The following is a 16,169-nucleotide window of genomic DNA, read 5'->3' as shown; positions in this document are numbered from 1 at the left end:
CCCCGGAGCGCCCCCCCCCCCGGGGGGTGCTCTGCAGCTGCACCAAGCTGCACAGCGTGGGGACAGGGCTTGGGTGGGGGCCCTGCGGGAAGAGCTGCAGGAGGAGGGCCCTCCTCCCGTCCCCTCCCCCATCCAGTCCCCAGCCGCCTCCCCATACCCCTCCTCCTTCCCCTCCCTAGCTCCCGGAGGCGGCGCGGGGCGGGCCCAAGTCCCTGCGCGCCTAGCGAGCGCACAACCTGACCACCCAGCGCCGCCGACGGTGGTGCGCTGGTACCCGGTGGGGACCCGGCGGCTGAGGTCCCGCAGCCCCGAGGACGTGCAGAGGGCCGGGGCTAAGACCTGCGGAGCTACCGCCTCAGGGCCTGCCCAGCAAGGTGACTCGGACAGCGACATGCCACCGCCCGGGTGACCGCAGGTTAGTGGTTCCAGCCCCCAAGTTCCGCAGGCAATGCTGGCTGCCTGCCTGCCTGTGGGCGCGCTGGCTGACCTGCTAGCTGGGTACCTAGGGGCAGGAAACCGACATTTAAAACAGTCTTTGGGGACTGTGACAAGTTCGCCTTGGCGTTCGGGCACCAAGTTGCGCATCGGCTTGGGGTAGCATCCGTGTCGCCCTGTCTCGCGGCGCCAGTGGTGCTGAGCCGCCCCTTGGCCACTGGGCTTGCATGTGACACTCTTGCCCTCTAGTGCCTCCGCGGTGGCGGGTGTTAGTGCCCTGTTACATAACGAGGCACCGGGCCACCACGCGGGTGCTGCTGCCCGAGCTGAGTTCATGGGAGTGGGCGCAGCCTTCTCCGTGTCCGCACCCTGGGCGGTTTCGGCCCTGGGAACCTTCAGTCCAGGTAAGTGCATCTCCTGACTGTGCCAGTGGCCATGGTAAGTGGTGGGGGGGGGGGGCGGGGGGGAGAAGGGGTTCTTCCTGAGAGAGAGCAACTTCATGTCCGATTAATCTAAGAACTCCAGGATTGCCCTGGCGCCTGGTTGTATTCTTGTAGTTCATTTCAATAGGTGACACTAAGAAGATCCTATCGTTCTGGGGTTTTTGAAAGCTTCCCTTTCGGGACATTAAAGTCATGAGCAGATCATCCCTGGTAAGGGTTCAAGGTCTCCAACAACTTGGCCACTGATTCTCCTGCAGCCAAGGTGCTCAGCGGAACACCTGGTGTCTGTTGGAGTAGGAGTCTGGACGCAACTTCAGAGATTTAACTATGACTACCTGTTTATACAGTAATGATGCTCAGCAAATCTTTCTATTTCATGCAATTCATTTTATAAACATTTTTTTATTAGACATTCCAGTTAAATGCAACTTGGAAAGACGTCACCAGCCTAAGTATTGACTATATATATATGGCTTTAAGTTAAAAGGAAATACATGCATCTTCCATTTCATTCATCTGCTTTTTGGGGGGTGAGGGAGAGAACCAAGTTACATGCATTAAGGGGTAAGCCTAGATCAGCTCCCCATCTCTATAGTTCTTCCAATAGAAGAACTACAATAGAAACTGCTTAAGCCTCACACTCATTTAAACTTGAAATATTACCTGTAGGCTTCATAAACATTGGAGTATCGCAAGGTATGTAACTTGCAAGAGGGTTGAGGCAGTCGCTCCTAAGTAACATAAATAGTAAATCTTCATATTAGATTAAAATCAAGTACCGAGACACATGTGAAACTGACCTCAAACTCCCTGCGTCTTTGACCTTAGCAAATCTATTATTAACTGCTGAGCAATGCTGTTCCGCACAGGGGAGCAGAGTGCATGGCAGAGAAACTCTCAAATATCTGACCATCAGCTAACGGGCATTTTTTTCCCTTTTTCTTCAACCATAGCTCCCTATTAATATTGCATTTGACAGGGAGATTTCAAAAATCAATTTGAAAGAGGCTGTTGAAAAATAGTACTGAACCCAGAGAGAGGCTTGCTCAGCTAGGGCTATGCCTCAGAAGGCTTTCTGCAGCTGCCATGGTCCCTGCCACCTCTCTGAGGTGTCTATTGCTCTACATGATGGTCCTCCTGGTAAAACAGAGGGCTTCTTTCTTAGTATAAGTGGATATTAATATTAAACTGGTCACATGAGTTCATCACCTTTAGCATGAAGAAGTCTCAGGTTATTAAAATGTCTTAGGATAAACCAAAACTTTTATGTCTTTCTGGAAAGATCTGTTACAGTTTAGTTTGGCTAAGTTATATAGTCTATCGTCTCTTTAATACATTGTCTTGAGAAAAGTATTGTTTCTGAAGATTACAGCAACTTCTAATTTTATTTATTTATTTTTGGTGGAACCGAAAGGTTTGTTGAAAAAAAAATACATATAGCACAAGAAATAACCAGGCATTTAAGGTTCTTTTTATATAGTCTGCTGAAGAAGTTATGGTGAGGTAGAATCTAACTATTCAGAGGTTGACTATCATTTTAGAAGTTTAAAACTGTAAAGTAAAAACTACTGTTTTTCTTTTAGTGGCGGAAATCTTATTCTCTGGCTCCCTTGAAACCTGGGGGGAGGAGTCTCGACTCCTGCCCTTCAGTGGTGCGTGAGGCTTTCAGAAATACAGACTTGTTTGTTGAGGTATAAAACACATTCCAAAAAAACTGTATTTAAATATGTTGTGATTCATATGTGCTGTAAAGATGGGGAAATGGAATTAGGAATAAACCCACTCTTCTCAACTAAACGAATGCCATGGGCTTCTCCCTGCTTCCCCGGGTGGGCAGTAGGGAAGAGAGAGCGGGAGCTGACCTCCCGGAGCTGTGGCTACCACATGTGTGGAGATATGTGTTCAGGTGGAAATGCCTGCGCTCTGGACACAGGTCCAGATTAGAGGGTGCTGGCATTGGAATGATCGTGAGTCGGCACAAGGATCACCCTTGTCTCAGGACTTAGAATACCCAGGAATCAGTTTTAGAAAACCAGCTGCTCTGTTGGTTGGCTTGTGCCTTTTTCTTTTTTTTTCCATAAAAACTTTTCCCTCAGCCTCTGGGATGTCACAGTGAGTGTGATCTGTCCCTCCGTGTTGCTCTCAATATTTCCATCAGCTTCACAGCAGGGCCACATCTAGAAAGAGAGCCAGGCTCCCCGACAGCTGGTGTGTGTCATAAATGACAACCACAACGTCTCCTACAGCCCCTGAGGGCTACGGCCCAGGATGACCTGTTCCCAAACAGCTTAAACATCGAGGGCTGAAGCCCCTTCCTAACACCGCACAGCGTCTGATTGGTGGGTACCCCTTCACACACATTTCATTTTTGATCTTTTCTCTGATGACCACGTCTGAGGACAACAGGCAGCCTGAACTGGACTCCAGGCCTGTCCTAGGCGTAGTCTCCAACCACGGCCAGCTCGCATCTGCCGTCCCTCACCTGAATGGGAAGGAGGATCTCAGAGATCCCTCCCTGTCCTCACTGTAGAAATTATGCTTCAGTACGGGACAGACAGGAAATAATAATAATAATAATAATAATTAGAGACTGATACACAACTTAACTGTGGATAAGGGCTGTTGTCTCGGTTTTTACTAGCAGATAGGAAATCACAGAAATAACAGTTAACACTCAGAGCACAGTTGACTGCTTGGTGCTGGGCTGCCTGTTCAAAGCACTTCACGTGTTCATTTTTAGCTCATGTGCTCTTCACAGAGATGACCAGATGCAGATACTGCGAATATTTCCATTTCACAGAAGGGTGCATTGAGGCATGGAGAGGTCCCCTCCCTGTCTAAGCTCACATTCCCGGCAAGCGGTGGAGCTGGATTTCAGTCTGAGTCTGGACTCGGTACACTTGGCCTTCACCTCTCTGTAAACGCGTGGCCCTCAGCGACAGGGCTGGTTGCTGGGAAGGGCACGTGGGGTGAGCTCATCACTGTGAGAACGTCACAGAGCTCATGTACACACCCAGAGGGCGCAGGCCACGGCACACCTGGGCTGCATGGTGTGCCCGCTGCTCCCGGGTTCGTGACTGTATTCCATTATCTTGTGTTAGGCTCTCAAATATCTGTCCTTGATGTGTCTCTTCACACGACAGAGCCGTGCGTGGACCGACCATTCCGGTCATTCCCACGGCCGAGACCCCTACATGTGAAGAGGCTGTTGATTCCGTCGCGAGGTGTCTGTCAGCACCTGTGCTGTGCCAGGCTCACGGCAGCGAGGCCTTGTCACCCACCGCACCTGCCCTGATGAATGACACGGAGTCATGTCCACATGACCTCCTTCTCCTCTCTTGCGACTCCAGTTGGGTTTTTGCTGGTTCTGAAAGATGCTCGAGGTAACAGGAAACATGACTTCTCCGTTGCTCATCCACAGGAGAGGGGTGAAGACCTGGCACCTTCCTGGGTATGCTGCTCCTCTCTTCTCCTCTGGGGACTGGCTGCCTCTGCTTCTCTGGTCCATGTCACCTGCCCCGAGACTTAACCAGACTGGCCTGGAGCTTTTCGTCGTCAAGGCCAGGCCAGCAAGGAGTGACTGTCAGTCCTCTCCTGTCCCCTAACTCTGAAGAAGGATAAAATGACGAGGTTAGGTTTCAGCCTGAAAGCCACACTCACCGTTGTCGTGATGCCATGACTTGAGGGATCCACAGAGCACACGTTCTCGCTCAGTCTCAGGACAGAAGGGACATGTCCCCTTCGTCCTGCAGGGGCCGCAGGGCGTGTTCTCTTGACGCACTGGGTGGCGTAACATGGGAGGGCAGACAACATGCATTTCTCCTGGTTTCTGAGGACAGAGGGGGAGGCAAATGGCCATAGGAAGTCACTTCCCACTTAAGGGATCAAAGAAAGTGCGTGTCCCCCGGGGTGGCCGTTCTCGCATTCCTGTGACGCTTTCCTGGTTCTAGACTGAGTGTGTTCTCGGTCTTGGTCACACTTGATCCCATCAGCATTTTATCTGCCTGGCACGGCAGGCTCAGCTAGCACGATGCACTTCCCGTGTTCCTTCTTAATAGTTAATATTACTAAAAATTACTCTTAGCAAATTCATGGACCGCATTTGACGCTTCCCCAGTCATTTTTCAGCACTGTAAGATACAGTTAATTGGCCCTGGCCGGTTGGCTCAGTGGTAGAGCCTCAGCCTGGCATGTGGAAGTCCCGGGTTCGATTCCCAGCCAGGGCACACAGGAGAAGCGCCATCTGCTTCTCCACCCCTCCCCCTCTCCTTCCTCTCTGTCTCTCTCTTCCCCTCCTGCAGCCGAGGCCCCATTGAAGTAAAGTTGGCCCGGGCACTGAGGATGGCTCTGTGGCCTCTGCCTCAGGTGCTAGAATGGCTATGGTTGCAACAGAGCAACACCCCAGATGGGCAGAGCATCGCCCCCTGGTGGGCGTGCCGGGTGGATCCCGGTCAGGCGCATGCGGGAGTCTGTCTGTTTGCCTCCCCACTTCTCACTAAATTAAAAAAAAAAAGATAACGGTTAATTTTGTGAAAGAGGAATATTGTCAAGATCTTTTAAATAGCTTTCACGTTGGTTAGAACCTGACGTTCTTTAGTTATTAACACTCCTATCCAGATGGCCATCTTTTTTAATTTTCTCTTTTGACATTTCTTGTGCTACCAACATCGACACAATTCTGGTTCATTCGGAAATTGATTTTTACTTTGGGGAGAGGGTGTTAGCAGAAGAGAAAAAGTGGGCGGCAGCCACATGCAGGTTTAACCCCTTGCCACAGCGCCGGGCCTCGTGCAGCGAGTGTTTGTGTGCGTTCAGCTCTGCGCAGTGTGTGTGGAATGGCCTGTGATTCTAAAAACACATTGCTCTGTCTGCCTTCCGTGGGTGGTGGATCGTTAAATACCAGCCGTTTTCTTGGTGGTGCACAGATGTTTTCCTTTTTAGAAACAGGTGCATGGCAGGATAACTCTAGTCACGGTGAATCTTGAAAAACATTGCAACAAGAAAAAGAGGTGTTGGAGTCATTCCGACAGAAGTGCCCTGCGGACCGGTCTGGTTTATGGCTGTGGTGGGCCGGGTGGTCTATGCCACTGCCTGTGCCCTGTGCCCGTGTCAGTGCCCCAACTGTGGCGTCCACTCATGGAAGACGGCTGTTCTTCATGGCTGTTGAAGAACAGTCCTAGTTTGTGAATGCGGCAGCTACTCGCAAAATATAGCAGAGGCCCCGTGTTTACTCAGTTAACAAGTACTCAGTGGGGTGTTCTTGCTTAAGCACTACGTTGATGTCAAGACTCTCGAGGTGAACAGCACGGGCACTTACAGATGCCTCCAAGCCACAGAAAACGGTGACACGGACAATCCCATGACTGATGGTCACGACGGGATGTGCCATAGAGGTAGAGTAGGTGGCAATGTGCATGACGGGGGGACCTGAGGGATCCGGGAGCTCCGGGGGCTTGGGTCAAGTGGGGGCATCAATGTTTGGAGCCACAGGATTGGGGGGATGAAGCCCGGATGAAGTGGGAGGAACTTCCAGAGGCCAAGGCCGAGAGTGGCACGTGAGAAGACCCCAAGTCGGAGGCCAATCTGTCCCTCGTGGGGAATGGCCGTGGGACTCAGCGGGCTGGAGTGGGCAGCACACCCCCCTGGAGGGAAGGAAGAGGAATTCGGGGTTTGATCCGGAAGGGAAACTGGCCGGCACTGCCGGGTTCTCAGCTGGGAAGAAGCAGTCGGATGGGCACGTCGATGCTGGACTGAAGGTGTGGAGGGAGCCAGCGTGTTATGGCGAGGGCACTTGTTGCAGCGGCTCTGGTGACAGGGACGCCCCCTGGAGGAGGACACAGGTGCCCCGGGTCAGGGGTGGTCGGGAGATGGAAGTGTGAGGCCACGGGTCTCCTCAGATGAGGGCGAGTGAGGGAGAAAAGGTGCTGGTCGAGGATGACCACAGGGCGGTGGTGGGGAGAGGCAAGAGGGAAGACCGCACACGCTCGGTTTGGGACAGGAGGCAACGTGTGCTCCGGACCTGGTGGCCGGGGAGCCAGCAGTGTGGGTGTCAGAGGAAGGCAGGGTCGCCGAGCCACTGTCATCCCATTGAGCTGAGAGCTCAGCAGGAAGTCCCCAGAGCAGAGGAAGGAGGCTGCGGTTACAAATAGACGTTGGGAGGGGGGGCACCGATGGGAAGGAGAGCTCGATGGGAGCATGCAAGCTCGTCTGGGGCGGGGTCCTAAGCATCCGAGTGGTCGTGCCTCTTGCCTGAGACCCAGACTCCTCGGACATCACGCCTCAGATATCAGACCCCTGCCTCAGTTCAGACGTCCTGTGCTCCCCCAACCCCGTCTGCCCCACAGTGCTCGCCGCTACCCCTCTGTGAACTCCTTACTGTGTTTTTATTGGCAACTTCAGGAGACTTCTCTCCAGACCTCTCTTATTTCAGATGCTGCTTACAGAATAGTCATCTTCGTCCTCAGAGCAGGTCACGGGGAGGAGAGTCATTCTATGAGCCGGACACTTTTCCAAGAGCTATCTATATAGTTTCTCTTATCAAAATTCTCCTTCAAAACCCTGTGAAGGAGGTAGCATGAGTCTCCCCATTTTTTTATAAAGAAATTGCAGCCCCACAAAGTCCCATCTGCCTGATAGCCACTTCCTGCACATGCCCAGCAGCACAGATGGGACGTGTTGCCAGTACCTTCCCGGGCATCTGTATCCTTGCTGTAGGCTGCCAGGTTCAAACGTCAGTTCAGCTGCTGTGAGCTGTGACTTCTTGGGTGGATTACTCAGGCTTTAAAGGGCCCGCACGGCCGGCGGGCTGTAAGGCATCCAGATTAGCTCCGCGGCCACCATTACCCTACCTGCAGAACACCTGTACTTGCTCCTGTGTGCCCGGCAGGGAGTCCTGTGCCCAGCGGGGAGTCCTGATGAAGTGTGATGTCTGCACTCAGCCCACCCTTGCAACTCTCCTCCACCACTGTGACTGTTCAACCCAAATGCTTGCTGATGCCTAACTTGACCGCACAGTTCCTTGGTCATCCAGTGCACAACTCAGCATGGGTTGTGCACAACTCAACCAGGTAGCCAGGTGCAGCCACAGCACTGAGCTCCATGCTCCTCCTCACAGACACGGCATGCCCACAGAAACTCTCTGACCTGTGGGCAGGTCAGTCATTCAGAAGAACAACCCTTCAGACCATGCCAAAGTCTGTGATTTCCAGGCATTCAGTAGGAGCACTTTCAAGAACACAACCAGCGGTGCACTGAAGTGTTTGCCTGGCCACCTAAGTTGGCCCTTGAAGTGGTTTTATTCTGCTTTCTTGTGGGAAAGACCACTGGGCATAACCCAAGTCCTACAGCCTTGGCAATGTCAGTCTAAGAGGCAAGAGACAGGAAACAAATAATGCCGCTGATGATATCCAGTACGAGTGGTCATAAAGGCCCCCAGGGAAAAGGGCTATAATTAGCATAGAGAATCTGGGCATCTGGTCTGAAGGTGGGGGTAGGGGGCAGTGGGGGGAGTGGAGTAGGTCAGAGTGCTTTGGCACCTCGAGATGTACCTGTGTGTCCCCCTCCCCCCCCCAGTGAATACGCTCAGTCCCGCCCCCATAAACTTCTGTCTCAGACGCCTACTCCATGGCCTCATCCTTCAGGAATCTGCCCGAAGCTCACTGCCCTGGGGCACAGCAAGACACCCCCCCATGGCTCCCCCTGGGCTTTCTTCTCAACCCGATGACAGTCATGCGTGTCAACACAGCCTGTGGACAGGTGTTGACGGTCAACAGCCGGTGCACAACTGTTTGTCACTCTTGTCACTGTCTCCATACTTTGGACTTTTTAAAGAAATCTGCTCTTTATATTGTAGAAACATGACTACCTCATCCGTGTGTGTACAAGGGACACGGATGCCCTGAGTACTCCAGTGCTCCCACAATACAAGATGTCACTGAAAGGGTAGAGAGCACATTTATCCTGTGAGCACCCTGCAGTTGTGCGCTGTTACGTATCCTTCGTGAAAGTAAACACCGTTATTCAAAACAGGTGTCGCTGCTCCTTTTGTGGGTGGCCCTGCGGGATTTTAGAGCCGGAATGTTCTTGGTGGTCATGTCTTCTCACCTTATCACTTGACTCGGGAGGTGCCAGGGGCCAAAGGGACACGCTGTGCAGAGGCGGAGATGAGAGGACCCTGACCTCATGGGACACGTCACTCATGCTGCTCTCCGCGAGGCGTGTCCAGCCAGCTGGCTCTCAACTTCCCTGATGGACAATGAGACCTCCCTTCACTGTGCTGTCTATTCCGGATGTTTTTCCCTGCCCAGTGCCAGGACCCTAACACTCTGATCATCAGGAGCTGTAAAAAGGGTCCATGTATCTTTCCACTTATTTTTCAAAAGTGACCAAGTTTTTCAGCATTGATGGCAGCCTGAAAAGGATTTGACATGATAGCACCACAAGGTGTTTCATGACGTTTCCATTGCGATTCTTTAAAAAAAAAAACAGACACACAGTACATCCTTACTTTTCTTAATCACCTGTAAGTTCTCGGAACATGTGACATTCAGTGACAAGGCACACAGTCACACATCCCATGCTGGCATTTGGTCAGCGAGGGACCACACATCACAAGAGTGGGCCCCTGAGATTGGAATGGGAGCTAAAAAGTCCCTGTCCCGCCTGACCAGGCGGTGGTGCAGTGGAGAGAGCATCAGACTGGGATGCGGAAGACCCAGGTTCGAGACCCCGAGGTCGCCAGCTTGAGCGCGGGCTCATCTGGTTTGAGCAAGGCTCACCAGCTTGGACCCAAGGCCCCTGGCTCGAGCAAGGGGTTACTCAGTTTGCTGTAGCCCCACGGTCAAGGCACATATAAGAAAGCAATCAATGAACAACTAAAGTGTTGCAATGCGCAACAAAAAACTAATGATCGATGCTTCTCATCTCTCCGTTTCTGTCTGTCTGTCCCTGTCTATCCCTCTCACTGTCTCTCTGTCTATGTAAAAAATAAATAAATAAATAAATAAATAAGTCCCTGTCCCGACGCTGTAGCTGTGCTGACATCAGGACACATCACTCAGGTGCCTGGTGGTGCCCAGTGTGGACAGACCCCCTGGGCAGCCAGCCCAGCAGAGGGCAGCACGGACCCTCACAGTAGTCGGTGGTCTGGTCAAGGTCTGGGTGAGCGCAGCCTCTCATGTCTGCACAGCAACAGAACCGTCTGACCACGCGTTTTTAAAGACAGACCCCCATCTTTCAGAGCGTGTGGCTGGACAAGACCACCGTTGACCAGAGAGAGGCTGACCGAGGGAAACGAGGGAAACGAGACCTGCATGCCTACAACATATGCTTCTCGTCTGGAAACATCAACAAACTTCTACCTCAAGACCCAAAACACTGCTAAGTTCAAAGATGGAAATAAGTGTGAGCTATGCAGATGTTTTAGACAAGTGACTACGAACAAGTTAGAACTTTACTTTCCACCTGGAGATTTCCGTTTGCTGTCCCCAGACTGGAGCCTGTCTGTCCCCTCCTGTCTCGGCAGCTCAGGGTGCAGGGGGACCCACCCGGGACCACTAGCTACCCTTCAAGTGGGGCCACTCCCAGCCATGCGCCCAAGCTTGGACGGGGATAGTGTGGACACACCAGTCACCTCCTTGTGTGCATAGCTTGGAGTGTGGGAGGAGACTGGCATCCCCAGAAAATAAAAATCCTGCGCAGATGTGGGGTGAACACATAGACTCCACACAGCAGACCCAGCAGGGAATCAAACACTTTTGTCCTCAGTCACAACGTTGTAACAAAACAATATTGAACAGAATGACCTCATTCAAAGACTGGCTACCATAAAATTTATGTTTTCCATAAAATGACCAAACTCTTTTCCAAAAAGTAGATAACGAGTAGTACAGAAAATGAGTTTACAGGTGAGTGTTTCCTCCCCGGGAATGCAGGGTGCCCACGACCTCCCACCAGGAGCGTTCTCAGGCGGTGGGTACTGAACCTCTCACGTTCATCTCCCCGGAATACCGTGCTAATTTTTTGAAACACCAAACTCTGTAAATCCAGGGCTCTCCAGTGACCCTTTGGGTTGGGAGATCTTATCCGTGTTTTTAAAGAGTCATCCTCAGGAAAGCCACTGTGATAGGACTGGTTACCTCACAGGTCTGCAGTGTAAACGTGATGTCAAAATTCATTGTGTCAGCCTGACCTGTGGTAGCGCAGTGGATAAAGCATCGACCTGGAAATGCTGAGGTCGCTGGTTCGAAACCCTGGGCTTGCCTGGTCAAGGCACATATGGGAGTTGATGCTTCCAGCTCCTCCCCCCTGTCTCTGTCTCTCTCTGTCTCTCTCTGTCCCTCTCTGTCTCCTCTCTAAAATGAATAAATAAAATAAAATAAATTCATTGTGTCAATAACATTTCAGAAAACAAAATGTTTTGAAAAACGAGTGTCTCAATGGCAGCATTGACTGAATCACGTGCACACGTGTATCATTTTTCAGCACACGTAATTAAGCACAGAGAGCCTGCGGTGGCGTGATGTGAGGCGGCAGTATGACCACTCTGGTCCTGGGTCCGTGTTGTCTACAGTCTGAGGGGAGGTCAGAGAGGGAGAGCCAGCACCCTGCTCACCCCAGGTCCTCTCTCTCCCTGGGCTGGACAGGCTCTGACCCCTTTGTCCTCCCTCCGCCCCTGCCACATCCTGACCCAGATCTAGGACACGGGCCTGTCAGCAGGATAAAATCCCCCTCGTTGTGACACCACAGACCAAATGGTTGACCTTCTGTTCTCTCTTCCTCTCCTCTTCAGAACACGTTTTCTGAGTCCTGGTCCAGCCACACCCATGAGCTGCAATGGTGACATAGACTCCCAGCTGAGGCTGGAGACGTAGCGGACACCAGCCAGCCCGAGACGGGGATCTGCGGCATGAGCACCGTCATGAAGCTGCACAGGCGCTTCCGGAGGACGATCCTCGCACTGGCCACCTTCTGCACGGCAAGCATCCTCGTTTCGGCGTACTACTTGTACGCCGGCTACCAGCAGGAAAAGGACCTTGCGGAGGTGGCTCCTGAGGTGGACTGCAGGGACGTCCAGCCCCCACCGCCATCCCAGCTGAGGGACGTGAGGACGAGGAGGCTTCCGGATGCCGCGAGGACAGACCCCACGGTCCTGGTGTTTGTGGAGAGTCAGTACTCGTCGCTCGGCCAGGACATCGTCACGATCCTGGAATCCAGTCGGTTCCAGTATCACACTGAGATCACCCCCGGGAAGGCGGACCTCCCAGCACTGACAGAGAAAGCTAAAGGCAAATACAGTCTCGTCATCTATGAGAACATTTTAAAGTACATAAACATGGACTCTTGGAACCGAAGCCTTTTAGACAAATACTGTCTAGAATACGGGGTGGGGGTCATTGGGTTCTCCAGGACCGGTGAGAAGGCACAGCTGACCGGTTTCCCGTTGTCCATCCACGGAAGCCTCGCGCTGAAGGGCTGCTGTATCAACCCCCATTCTCCACTGCTCCGTGTGACCAAAGCCTCCAAGCTGGAGAAAGATTCTTTACCTGGAACCGACTGGACCGTCTTTCTGATTAACCACTCGACATACCAACCCGTTGTCCTCGCCAGGGTCAGGACCCCAATGAACGCTTCTCCTCCCGTCGCGAAAGGTGCTTCCTACGCCACGGTCGTCCACGACCTGGGGCTGCGGGACGGGATCCAGCGAGTCCTCTTTGGCAACAACTTGAACTTCTGGCTGCACAAGCTCATCTTCCTAGACGCCGTGTCCTTCCTGTCGGGGAAGAGGCTGACCTTGTCCTTGGACAGGTACGTCCTCGTGGACATCGACGACATCTTCGTGGGGAAGGAGGGGACTCGGATGAACACCAATGATGTGCAGGTAAGGCTCCGCTCCCTGAAACCTTCCAGGGGTCACTTCCTCCCTGGGGAGGCTGACCAAATGCCCCAGTGTCCCTAGACATGGGACTTCCATTTTATAAGATTAGTCTTCGGCAAATTGGGGTCCGTGGGCCTCCCTCAGCCCTAGAGAGACAAGGTAGAGGATATATTTCTCTCTGAATCCTGAAGAATGAGCATTGTTTTAAAAGGATGGATGGGGTGTGGCAGGATCTTGAAATAAAACTACAGGGTAGAAATCATTTTGTTTTCAGTACTTTCCAGAAACTGTCAACCTTAGAAAACTATGACTAATCTGAGATTTTAGTCCATTTTCATAGGAAATCAAGTCAATTTGTTTTTTTATGACATATTCATTTCAGTTGCATGTATTGGGGTGAGATTGGTTAATAAGTTGATACAGGTTTCAAAGGTACAGTTCTGTGACACGTGACCTGCATATTGCACTGTGTGCCCACCACCCCAAGTCAGAGCCTTTAACCATCACCACATGTCTGACTCCATTTACCCTTTATCACCCACACTCTATCCCTCTGGTAACCGCCATACTGCTATCTGTGTCTATAATTTTTGTTTGTTTGTCTAATTTGTTCATTTGTTACTTTCAGTTTTATATCCCACACATGAGTGAAATCATATGATTCTGGACTTTTTCTGCCTGGCTTATTTCACTTAGTATGATATTCCCAAGGTCCATCCATGTTGTCACAAATGGTAGTATTTCATCGTTTCTTATGGCTGAGTCATACATACTCCATCGTATAGAACAGTGGTAGTCAACCTTTTTTGGGCCATGGACCAGTTTAATGTCAGAAAATATTTTCACGGACCAGCCTTTAGGGTGGGACGGATAAATGTATCATGTGACCAAGACAAGCGTCAACAGTGAGTCTTAGACAGATGTTACAGAGGGAATCTGGTCATTTTTTAAAAATAAAACATCATTCAGACTTAAATATAAATAAAACGGAAATAATGTAAGTTATTTATTCTTTCTCTGTGGACCAGTACCAAATGGCCCAAGGACTGGTACCGGTCCACGGCCCGGGGGTTGGGGACCCACTGGTATAGATCAGTGGTAGTCAACCTGGTCCCTACCGCCCACTAGTGGGCATTCCAGCTTTCATGGTGGGCGGTAGCGGAGCAACCAAAGTATAAATAAAAACATAGGTTTAACTATAGTAAGTTGTTTTATAAAGATTTATTCTGCCAAACTTAGCAAAAATCTGACCTAAAGTACTTGGTAAGTAATTATTATTATATGCTTTAACTTGCTGTAACTCCGCTTTATAAATTTTATAAAGTAAAGTTACTTCCCTACTTTATAAATCACCATTACTGTGGAACCAATGGGCGGTTAGAAAATTTTACTACTAACAGAGATACAAAAGTGGGCGGTAAGTATAAGAAGGTTGACTACTCCTGGTCTAGATAAACCACATCTTCTTTATCCAGTCATCTGTTGGAGGACACTTTGGTTGTTTCCATGTCTTGGCCACCATGACGAATGCTGCAGTAAACATCAGGGCACATATATCTTTGCAAATAAATGTTTTCAGATTTTGGGTGATGATACACAGGGGTTGCTGGGGTCTATGATAACTCTATTCTTAATTTTTGGAGGAGCCTCCATACTGTTTCCCATAATGGCTGCACCAGTTTACATTCCCACCAACAGGGAATAAGGGTTCCTTTTTCTCCATGGCCTCTCTGACACTTGTTATGACCCGTCTTGTTGATAACAGTCATCCCAGCAGGTGTGAGGTGGTGTCTCGTTGTAGTTTTGATTTGCACTTCTCGAATAGCTAGTGGAGGTGAGCATCCTTTCATTTATCTGTTGGCCATTTGTCTGTCTTCTTGGGAGAGGCATCTGTTCAGGTCCTCTGCCCATTTTTAAATTGAATTGTTTGTTTGCTGTTGCATTGTGTGAATTTGTTTTAATGAAAATAAATACTCCCGTGGATTTTCAAGAATAAAAGATCGCAAGTAACAAGTTCAGGCATTTTTGGAAGTCAGATGTACAGCCTGTTTTCTCCTATATTTTTTGAAACTGAAAATTAGCGCAACTTAACGTGGAGAACTGTGACTCCACACGTGTGCTTATTCACGTGTAAGCATGGGAGTTAAATTAACGTCCAGCTTCCGTTGAACATTTCTGGTACATATATGAAGGCCATCGTGCTGCACTTAAATTGTATTGGATTTTATTGTGTAAAACTGTTGCCTTAAGTAGAAAATAAGTATTTGAAAATAGTTGATTATTACTGTGAATAGAACCCGTTGCCTAAACCACTGGTGGGTTATTATTAATGAAATTTAAAATGAAACTGATCTACGTTTATCTTCTTTTTTCCTTCAAAAGGCCACAGGGTTCTATCTCTGTGACATTGATTCTTCACAAAAGTGCAAGGAGAGACTTTGGATACATAATTTTTATTCTGTAAAGCTTTGATCTTTCGGGAAAATAGAAAGATCTAAATTGGGTGGAAAAATATCTTCTCAATGGCATTCTTTTCTCCAGACCATAAGCATCTGACAAATGATGGTCACATTCGTCGCCTTAGTTACATAAGCTAAGGATACCAGAAGGACATGTTACTGTAAGAGAGTGTGAAGACTGAAAAGAAAGAAAAATATTCTAGACTCTTCCTTTTATTTCAATAGAAATTAACTAAGAAGTTGTGCTTCAGTTTTCATTAAGTCTTTTTGAATTATACTTTTGGAAACTTGGCTGAATTCAAACCAAGCTGGTCGTTTAATTATTTATCATATCCCTGAAAATTATAAACAATACCTCATTCTCTCTCCAGTTTTTTGATTTCCCAAGATTATGATAAAAAATGTTTTAAGGTATTACTTCTAAAGGAAAATTCTTTCATACTGCCAGCATATACCGCTATGCCATTTAAAAATATTCTAGATAAATCTGAGTTTCTTCAGACAGATCATACAGTGTTCTCTAAAATTATGCAAGCCACAAAAATGCCTTTTGTGCTCATAAGGTTAAACCATGTTTTAACTACAAAATATGAACTATAAAATGTTGAAGCCTTACCAAATACATTCAGTCAGAGCTCCGCGTGTATAAAATATTCTGTGAACTGCTCACATTTAAATGAGAATATATTTTCTAACCCACCTGAAGGCTGAAAGCAAGTCTATTTTGAATTATTTGGATCTTCCCATTACATCTAACTTGTTTCTGTGACTGAGTCTCTAAATACTGAGTCACTGGAGTCCATCGCCCTGAGAGTCTACCCATCCTTTCTTTCACTGATTCGGGGTGTAACAGGTTTTCAGGCACGTAGCACACGTGAAACATTTTGGACGAGATGTAAGTAAAATCATAAACCACAGTCTTATTCCTTCAGGAGAGGGGGGTGTAGAGGTCAGCGT

The 16,169-nt window shown here is 49.4% G+C and overlaps 1 protein-coding gene across 5 annotated transcripts in view; it reads left to right on the top strand.

Moving 5' to 3' along the window:
* Positions 1 to 223: 223 nt before the first annotated feature.
* LOC136307252 (bifunctional heparan sulfate N-deacetylase/N-sulfotransferase 3) overlaps positions 224 to 16,169 on the top strand; it is a 95,893-nt gene continuing 79,947 nt past the window's right edge. For 4 of the 5 annotated variants that reach the window (XM_066233958.1, XM_066233955.1, XM_066233957.1 and 1 more), the window contains exons 1-2: positions 224 to 415; positions 11,668 to 12,756. In XM_066233958.1, coding sequence (XP_066090055.1) covers positions 11,785 to 12,756 — 972 coding nt within the window. In that variant the 5' untranslated portion in view covers positions 224 to 415; positions 11,668 to 11,784. Of the gene's footprint in view, positions 416 to 736; positions 840 to 11,667; positions 12,757 to 16,169 lie in introns of those variants that run through there. The other variant, XM_066233956.1, reaches the window with a different exon arrangement.

The sequence above is a fragment of the Saccopteryx bilineata genome, chromosome 1 (assembly GCF_036850765.1).
Source record: "Saccopteryx bilineata isolate mSacBil1 chromosome 1, mSacBil1_pri_phased_curated, whole genome shotgun sequence".
In the NCBI taxonomy this organism is placed as follows: domain Eukaryota; kingdom Metazoa; phylum Chordata; class Mammalia; order Chiroptera; family Emballonuridae; genus Saccopteryx; species Saccopteryx bilineata.
This window is presented reverse-complemented; position numbering and strand designations above follow the sequence as displayed.